The sequence below is a fragment of the Alligator sinensis genome, unplaced genomic scaffold (assembly GCF_000455745.1).
Source record: "Alligator sinensis unplaced genomic scaffold, ASM45574v1 scaffold402_1, whole genome shotgun sequence".
Taxonomy (NCBI): domain Eukaryota; kingdom Metazoa; phylum Chordata; order Crocodylia; family Alligatoridae; genus Alligator; species Alligator sinensis.
The window spans coordinates 2249896-2259836 of NW_005842089.1; the positions used below are offsets into that span (position 1 = coordinate 2249896).

A 9941-nucleotide genomic window follows, 5' to 3' on the forward strand; every position below is an offset into this window, starting at 1 on the left:
GGGGGGTGCTCAGGGAGGCTGGGGGAGCAGGCAGGGGTGGGGCCTGGTGGGGGTCCCCCTATCGTCCTCACCCCCATCTCCCGCCCCCTAGGGTCCGTGTCCAGCTCCCTGCGGTAGCAAGCGGGGACTGCCCAAAATGCCGAAGCTCTCCAAATCTTTTCTGAACTGATTCAGGGAGCTTTGAATCAATTCGGACCTTGTCATTGGTTTCCTGATTCTATTCAGACTCAGAGATTTGGCCACTGTATCAGGCCGAATCTCCTCCAAATCAAATCAGCACCTGAAGCATTGCACATCCCTAGTATTTGGCAGGTTCCTTCCTTCCCTCCCCTCTCCCAGCAAAAGATGTTGTCTTCATTCAAAATAAGAATCAGAAATCAAACTAATATCTCATAGTGGACTTCCTTTATCCAACCCCAGCTGCTTATAGAAACATATGGGGGGGGTCTTCAAAACATCATTTACTGTGATACAATTACTATTTTTTCCTATATTGGATTAGCAAGGCTACCCTACAATCTGCATCAAAGAGGCTTACTTTGCAGGCTCAGGCCCTGCTGAGCTTTCTTTGTTAGAACTGGGAACCAAGTTGGTTGCTTTACTGACAACTCCCATCTAAATGGTTACTTCTCTTCCCAGGACCGAGTGGATTTCCTGCAGCTGATGATAGACTCCCAGAGATCTAACAACGGTCATGTGAGCAATGGGTTGAGTCATTCATCTAAAGGTAACACTATAAAATGATTATGCTGCAAAGACCACTGCCTGTCTACAGTATATACTGCATTTTTATACATATTTTTCTTCTCTCTTTACAGTCTTGACTGATATAGAAATTCTAGCACAAGCAATTATCTTTATTTTTGCTGGATATGAGACCATCAGCTCCACTCTTAGGTACCTAGTTTATGAACTGGCAATCCATCCTGATGTGCAGCAGAAACTGCAGGAGGAGGTAGATAGAGTTTTGCTGAATAAGGTAAGAAAGTTGGATACTCAGCGACTGTGCAGTCTCTTTATAGGAAATCCTTCATCTCTAGTTCAGCCAGCCCACCACTCTGATCTTTAACATGATTAAATGATTGCACTAAAAGTACAGTCATAATATGTGTTTACTCATCTATCTTTTGGAAATTCAGATGGTCACACTGAAAGATTTCAGCTCTAAGTGAGATTATCAAAAGGAAAGCAGATATTTGACCCCTAAAGAGGTCCATGCTGAGTTTGTTAAATGCAGTATCAGTTATAGGATACCCTCTAACTGCCTTGCAGCCTTCTTGCTATGCCTATTAACAGATGAAGTGTATGACAGATGATGTATATGAGACTCAAGCTGATTATCAATATGCATAAATGGCAGGATATGGAAAGGGTGAATGCAGATATAGCTGATCTGACAACATCAGGGATACAATTTAATCATTAAAATCTGTCTAACCCCCTACTTTATGCCAGGACCAATAAAGACATTTTTATGAATACATTTATGGATATTTACATGTTTGCCTCTCTCTCCCTTTTGGTCTTTATCTTCACTGATATATCTTTTGCACCAAAACCAATCCATTCTGCAATTCATATTACAAGGGACAACTTATTTTTCTTAGTCCTGCTGTTCAACAGTGAGCTACACATAAAGCAGGAACAAACATTAAGAAGAAAGAAATGGAAGATAAGGGCTGTTCCCAATATTGATGGAGAGATGGGCTAGGAAATTTGAACCCGCACCAAACCAATAAAGTAACTCATGGTATTTTTTCATGGGTACCATTTTGCTGTGCTTAGAACCTTTTATATTCGACTCTCATACCACCAGCATCTCCACTGGTGCCACTTTTCAGCAACTTGATCATACCCAAGGCAATCAAAATAGCTGATTTTAACTACAAACTTTTTTTTTCATATGGACGTTAAGTTGGTTTAATGGTTCACTAAGATTTATAGAGTCATAGATGCTAGGGTCAGAAGGAACCTCAACAGATCATTGAGTCCGACCCCCTGCCTGGGTAGAAAAGAGAGCTGGGGTCAGATGACTCCAGCCAGATGCCTATCCAGCTTTCTCTTAAAGACTCCCAATTTTTGGTAAGCCACTTTGCTTAGAAAGATACAAATCAAGGCAACTTCTTAGCTTTGCCCCTGGTGTTCAGTTCACTACTGTTTCTCAGATAGAAGATGAATAGGAAGACATAGTGGTCTTTGCATTGCCCAGGTGACAAAGGCTCTCACTTACCTGACAAACATTTTCCCTTTTCACCGAAGGATTCTCTTACATACGATGTACTGATGCAGATGGACTACCTTGACATGACACTGAATGAAACCCTCAGATTTTTTCCTTTTGGAGGACGAATTGAAAGGGTCTGTAAGAAAGATGTAGAAATAAATGGAATGAGCGTTCTGAAAGGAATGGTGGTTATGGTCCCACTATATGTTCTGCACCATAATCCCGAATACTGGCCAGAACCTGAGGAGTTCAGACCTGAAAGGTACGGGATCTTTCTTCATAGGGAACGGGTAATACACATGCATCTCTGTAATTTATTCCTAAATATCCATTTCTTAGAATTAAATGACCTGTCATGTTTAATCTTCCTACATGTTTGCAATAAAACTGCATAAAGAAACACCATGAGCTTGTTTCCATTGATGTAAAATGTTAAATTCCAACCAGCTTTTCGAAGAGCATAAGCCCATAGTAACATGAGCAACTAATTCGGACTTCTATTACTCTTTCGCATAACATAACCAATGCTTATTTTGCCAAAGTGCCACTCCTTTCTATAACATAGCCACCTATACCAGATATACAGGCACAGTTTACCTGGCCTAATGGTTTAAAGTCTCTCTGTAGTTACACAGTCACAGTAGCCAGAAAAATGAAAGACCATACCATAACTGAGATCAGTGCAATGTGAAATTATGCCATTGTTAGCCATTGGAAGGTGAATATTATACTTAATCACTCTGGAAAAGCTTTGCCTAGGACCCTTAGTCATAAATTTCAAAGACCTACCATCTCCACAGGATTGTACCAGGACCAGTCACTGTTTCTTTGTTTTTATTGTGTACGGTTAACAATCACTTCTGATATCATTTGACAATCATGTGAATTTTGTCGTGTTTCTATGGCCGTATAGCTTTCACAGTCATAAATGCAGATATAATTTTGGACCGTCTTATCCATAAATATTAATGGGGTTTCTTCCATTTCAATTTATGGAGATTCCATTGACTTGTGCCCTTGGCCACAAATCATTAGGTGGGGGGTGATAAGACTGCACACATTTGAGTAAGGTTGACTTTGCATCTAGTAGAGATCAGTAGTGCATGCTGATACATTGATATTTTAAGATAGGCATTGCAAATGAAATAGGCAGAGCTACACCAGGGGCTAAGTCAAGTGAGCTACAGGAAGCCTGAACTTTTACTCCTGTAAACTCTCATGTTCTTGTTTCTGGAACCAGGTTCAGTAAGGAGAACAAAGAGAGCATGGATCCTTATTTGTACCTGCCCTTTGGAGCTGGCCCCCGGAACTGCATTGGAATGAGATTTGCTCTCCTCGCCATGAAAATTGCTGTTGCCAGGCTGGTTCAGAATTTCACCTTCAAGACCTGCGAAGAAACCCCGGTGAGGACCCAGATTAGTGTGTGGTTATTTACTAGAACTGTCCCTGCAAATTGCTACATAATTCATTTGCCTAAAAGTACGGCACATAGTGCAAGAGAAATACGCCACACTGGATGTAAAATGTGCGGTCGGACTATACGGGAGTAAACCATGTTCCGTGCATGAAATGAGAGTTATTCTGAAACATGCAATGGGACTATTCTGGAAGGGAAGAGAGAACAAGTAGAGGCATACAATTCGAGTATAGGAAGGAGAGGGAAGAGGATGAATCAGTTGAGTGATAACTCCATGTATACCACACAGAAATGAAATGTCTCGACCCCTGTTGAGTTGCATGGCATCAATAGGACTCCTTGTTTCTGTTGCTCCTGTCTCTGGTCAGATTAATAGGAACTTTCTGGGAGTAAAACCATAAGCATTCATCTGTTGAGTAAAGGGGCCCCATATAAATCCATTTTTTCTTGCCTTTTACTGGTGTCTGCATGGCCTTTCCTGGAGTCAAAGCGCTACCAGACTTCCAGAGAGAGTTAATTCCTTTGGCTAATATGAAGGTCAAAGACTTTGACCATTTTTAGCAGGAAACAAACCAGCTTTTCTTGAGAGGGACACAATATATATGAAAGCCACCTGTCATCACAATTCACAAACAGGCGTCCTTACGGTACTGTTGTACCGTGACAAAGGCATACTAATAGATAGAAGCATAAGTAAGGCAGAGGGACTGGAACAGCAGCCCTCCATGCAAATTTTGGTCCCACTTTGTACCCCAAAGAAGGCAAAGTTTGACTGTTTCAGAAAAAAAATAATTTGGAGAGTTGAGCTTAATTTAAATCTATAAATCAAGAAAAACCAGGAGTGGGAAGTAGATCTGTGTGTACCAAAAGTTTCCTTGAAAGCACCTGTGAATTGAACCATCTGTGTTTAGTACAGATCCAGTTGCCAAGTGCAGACCAGGAGAACTTAGAGGTCTGTGATATAGATAGTTAGTTTTACTGATGAGGCTTTGTGTTCCTGAATAGGCTTGAAGTATTAATTCCACGCCCCAGGGCAAACGATCTCCTATGCCCCGATATTAATTCTGTATATTCTATTTGATGAGATCTACATGATTTTTCTCTCCCCTTGATCTCTGCAGATACCTCTGAAGCTGGATTCAAAAGGATTCCTCAATCCTGTAAAACCAATCATTCTCAAGCTGGTTCCCAGATCCAGTTCCACGGAGTAGGAGCTAAGCCGAGTGGTCACGAATTGCTATACTAAGACATGCTTTGACACACTGCTCTGGAAATCTGATGCTGACAACAAAGAATTTAATTCAGAAGACAACATCTTAGCACTTGCAGAAAAAAACATGAGTAAAGCATATTTACAAAAAAAAAAATCCCGCCAAGTAGCAACATCTCATTCATGAGGTCAAACAGAGTTTCCTGTTCTCTACAAATACAGTTTTCTGATGCTCACCTTGCTGGGGTCATCTGAGCCCAGCGGTCTTTCCTGCCCAAGTGCAGCGGGGCTGGACCTGACGATCTCAAGGGGTCCCTTCCAGCCCCTAACATTTATGAATCTCCAAATTGTTATTAAATGTAATCATATCTGAATAGGATGATCAGAGATTGTATGAGGGTACAGAGCCTTTTCCAAAGGGGAGCATTTCAAAAGGGGAGCAGATGTTACGTTCTACTTGTTATGTGTGGACCAGCAGCGAATGATGCAAATATACTTCAACAGCAACTCTGCTTCCTCAAGCCTTAATAAACTTGAAGTGCTTTTGCTTCAGTTGGATCGTTCCCAGTTTATCAACACATGACAATTAAAACATGACAGTCACTGCCATTTTCAAATGGGTCCATACGCATGTATGGCCATACCCTGAGTTGAACAGGGGCAAAATTGCTTTCAGAATGGGGTAAGAACACAATTTAGCAGCATGTGAGGACATAACCAAATCACATCTAGTATCGTGTTAGCTGACAACGATCATTCTGAGCAATGGTCACCCCCTGTTAAACTAAAATGATTGTTGGCCCCGTGAACTCGAGCATAATTAAATTTCAGGGTTGATTAGATCTCTAACTCTTCTAGTGGTATTCCTTTGCAAAAAAAGAAGAAAATTACTGCCTTATTCCAAGAGACTTCTTTGATACTGAGAGATCCAAAATAGAGTAGAAACAGAGGTCATGGAAAACAAATGAATAGGAGAGGCTAGGAGAGATTTTTTTTTAGATGGGTTGATATTTTAATAATAGGACATATGATTTCAGGTCGGATACAAAATCTTCAACTGAAGTGGCTACCATGAAGCTATATGCCAGTAACCCCATTTCTCCTGTGTTGTGAATGCATCTCATGATTAGTATGTAATATATATCAATGACAGTAATCAATAAAAATATGTTAGTCCAAGCTGGAATGTCTATTCTTTATTATAAATGAGTGGATCAATTTTTGTCACTTGAAAGAAATGTTCAGGCTTGACCCCTGAAATTATCCAAGTAGAGCATTTTCCACTCAGTTCAATCTTCAGTTAATTCAGTCCTCCATTTGTCTTGATCAAAAGCTCCTGATCAAAAGCATTTGTATTACAAATAATACTTCTTCCACAGATCATCTTGATTAAGGGGATTCCTTTGGGCATGTGTTTGATAATTGCATACTGGCTATAGGGAATTCCCTTTTAATCAATACAGTAGGCCGATATTCTGAATCAGATAAAGCCCAAGCACCTATATGATAAAAAACAAGAACCACGATGAAACTTGCATTATTTAGTCATTAGTATAGGCTCAGGCCTGTTCTAGGCAATGTGTGATACAAGTCCTAATTCTTGGAGCAAGAATTAACAAGACGAATTGCTTAGTTCAGTCAAAGGCGCAGGAATAGACTTAATCAAAGCAAGAGTAAAGCTGCTCCCCACTGTACCTTACCATCTTGTAATGCACTTGGGATATTAGATTAAGTAAATGTGATGATTAAAAAAGCCTTGGATGTCTATACTTGTGGTGCTGTTGCCTTTGTGACTCTCAGCTGTTTTGTTTGCTGTAAGATCAAGCAGAATATTCATCACAGATACATCACAAACCATTAAGACACTTGAATTTTGGAGCAAGAAATGCTTCCAGAAACTCTATTTGGACATGCTAGTGTCATGCTGGCTTGGAGAAGCCTCTCCCTTCCTCCTCGCACACACAATAGAAAGGGAAGAAAAGAACAGAATTTGGGACACGTTTCACAGACAATTATTCAAATAGGATTTTTTTTTTCAAAGTGCCTGACTGATGGGCTTAGCCATGTGCTATACATCCACACTTATGTTCCAGAATCTGGACTGGTAAGTATTAGCCCCTGCACCCAACATGGATGTTGGCCCTGTGGCATAGCAGCATTACAGACAGAGCAGTGTGTCTGCTGGTATCCTTAATCCCTGACACTTTTAAGAAGCAGTGACATTACTCGGGAGCTTGTGGACTTCCCGTTTTTATCAGCACTGACAGCGAATTGGCTGTCTTCAACGGCACCAAGAGATCATAATAATGGGTGCTTTACAAACGCATTGAGAAATCGTGATTGGGATTACTGTGTTTGCTCTGACAAACACCTTGCCACATTTAAAAATGATAATACTTATTCTCTCTGCTCTGTTTTGTGGGTCTGAACGTACTACACCGTTCTACCAACTACGTCACTATTGGCTACACCATTTTACCATATTACACCATTATAAGCCATCGTAACAGGATCTGTCACCGTTCTATGCTGTCACACTTTGTACACAGGACAGTACCTGGCTCTGGCTCTTGGCAACCCAATTATGACAAATGTAACACACATTTCAGACATTGCTCACATGCACCTGTTCCTTTCATCTCATTTCTCTGCCAGTTTTCTATCCACATTTTGAGATAGATTTCTCAAAATGACTAGGAGAAGATGAGCAGTCAGGGTTTTATTCTGTCCCACTGTACTGCAAAATTGCACGGTACAATGTCCTCAAAAAACTGTCTGAATTCTGTCTCAGCTGGTAATTGTATCATTTTTGTAGAAACTTTTTCATACTATCATTTTTGGGCCATTTTTTTCCCCAGGGTTGGTTAAAGGCAGATTTTGAACAAATTCATGGGAGCATTTTTTGATAACACTGCAGAAACAGCATGCGCACTTAGCCCCTGCAGGTAGGTAATGCTTCATGTCATTCAACTGCCACTGCTCTGCTTGATTAAGGAACAGCATTTTCTCAGCCCCGAGAGCTGGTACAACAGCAGGCCACAAGCAGGAGCGAGGACCAAAGTAGGAGGAATTAAAGGGTTGCTAAGACTTCCAAGGGGCCACTGAGGACTCCCTTGGGGAAGATGAAAAAGAATTAGAAAGGACTTTACTGACAGGGCAATGTTGCTTATGCTTTGGAGCACACATAAAACAGCATCATTGGAAATATTGAAAAGTAGGCTCTCGACTGTTGGAAACTGTTGTTCGTCCTCTATAGGGAGTTAAAAAAACCCCTTTAGTTAAAGACTTGGGCAGACACTCTACCTCTTACAGCATTTTACAGGCCAGCTACAACAGTGAACGGCACAAGTAAAGGCTACTAAATAGACAGAAGGGACATGTAAAACAGCAGCAGATGAAGAATGCTTTTTTTTTTTCCCTGATAAAAAGAGTGCCAGATTTTATCACATCACCCACCCCAGAGACAATAAAGGGGAAGGAAAGAAGAAACCAGAATCAGCAAAATATATTCAGTAAAAAATCACCTACAGGCTAGTTAGCAGCTTCAGAAGGAGAGAGAGAAAACAATCAGGGGATTGTCTTGGCATCTAGCGAACAAAGCATCCACTTCTGAACACATTAGTGGGGAAAAGAAATGATTACTGTAGCCATTATACACCAAGAACAAGACATACACGGCGAATGGAGTCTACAGAAATAAAGTCATTAGCGTAACTGTATATGCTGTTAATTTTTGCAAGAATGACAAATATGACTAATTTTCTAGCAAGGGCTAATTATGTTTTGCCAGTCCTGGCACATTGGCTATATGCATTATGAGGTAACAAGATAACATTAATAAGATTTCTGGAAAGAGAATTAGATCTACAGTGACTTAACTACATAAAATGAATCTCGCTATTCAGTTTCCTATACATCTCAATACTTTCCCGACTTCCTTATTATCTTCAGTTGTGGAAGCAAAGGCCATTATCAGCTCTATCAGATTTCTGTTGGAAGGGACTTCTGGTGCTGCTAGTTAGGACTGGGTAGCTGTCATCCAGTACCGTGGCAAGGAAGTTCGGCGCCCAGGGCAAAGCCCACAGCAGCAGCCCGCCCGCGCCCCATGCACCGATCTGGGGGGCACCCCCCCTTATGCTTGCCTGGGAGTGCAAGCAGCGGTGGGAGCCCCCATCCCTGTGCTTCCCCCCCAAATAGCTGCTCACGGCTCCATCCCACACCCCACCCCGGCTGGGCAGTGCCTGTTGGTGCCCCTCCACTTTGGTGCTGGGGGCAGTTGTCCCACTTGCTCCCCCTTGCTATGGCTCTGCTGTCATCTTTTAACCCACTCAGCATTCACAGAGGCATGGGAAAGGTCAGCAATAGTAATAAATATTAATATTGCCTGCAGGAGCAGTTCTTCCCAGTGAAATATTATCTAAAGGGTATGTCTACACTTACGATGCAGGCAGTTGTATATCTTTAACTTCAAGTTGAGTGGTACAGTCCTCGATCAGGTCAGCCATGTCCTCAATTTATTACCATCTGGTGCCAGTTCACTGGCCTGCATGAAATTAAGCAGTGGTCTCGGTCCTTTTCTCCAAGTACGGATGCACACACCCAAAGAAAACTCCACTCCAGTTGGTACTCTTGGTAAAGAAGCAGCAGAGCATAAGCAATATTGTCCAAATCAGGTGAACTCTTTGGGAAAGGGTTGAGGGTCGTTGTCAGGGCAGTGTGAAGCAATTTGTGCTTATTCTGGTCATGATATATGTGGGTTTTGCTTCTTCCTTCCCCAAATTTAGTGTTGCCACAATGAACTTCTTTTACCAGCGCTAAATCCTACATTGCCAATCACTTACAGCCAACGCAAAACACCAAAGCCCAGATCATCAAAAGTATTTGGGAGGCTCTAACTCCCCTTGAAATCAGTGAGAGTTAGAGCCCTAACTGGGGGCTAAGTGCCTAAACACCTTTGAGGATCTAGACCCATGTGCCAGTCAGGTGAACACACTTTATATTGCCTGAAACACCCGGGCACATTACAGAGAGGAGTGCATATCAGATAAGCTTTTTCATTCTTTCCATAAAGATGAATGGCTGTTTCAAAC

The 9941-nt window shown here is 41.6% G+C and overlaps 1 protein-coding gene across 1 annotated transcript in view; it reads left to right on the forward strand.

The window, feature by feature from the left end:
- Positions 1–6030, forward strand: part of LOC102368695 (cytochrome P450 3A21-like) — a 17765-nt gene extending 11735 nt beyond the window's left edge. The window contains exons 9-13 of the mRNA XM_006023963.3: positions 640–727; positions 819–979; positions 2260–2486; positions 3465–3627; positions 4763–6030. Coding sequence (XP_006024025.1) covers positions 640–727; positions 819–979; positions 2260–2486; positions 3465–3627; positions 4763–4852 — 729 coding nt within the window. The 3' untranslated portion in view covers positions 4853–6030. The remainder of the gene's footprint in view (positions 1–639; positions 728–818; positions 980–2259; positions 2487–3464; positions 3628–4762) is intronic.
- The last annotated feature ends 3911 nt before the right edge of the window (positions 6031–9941 follow it).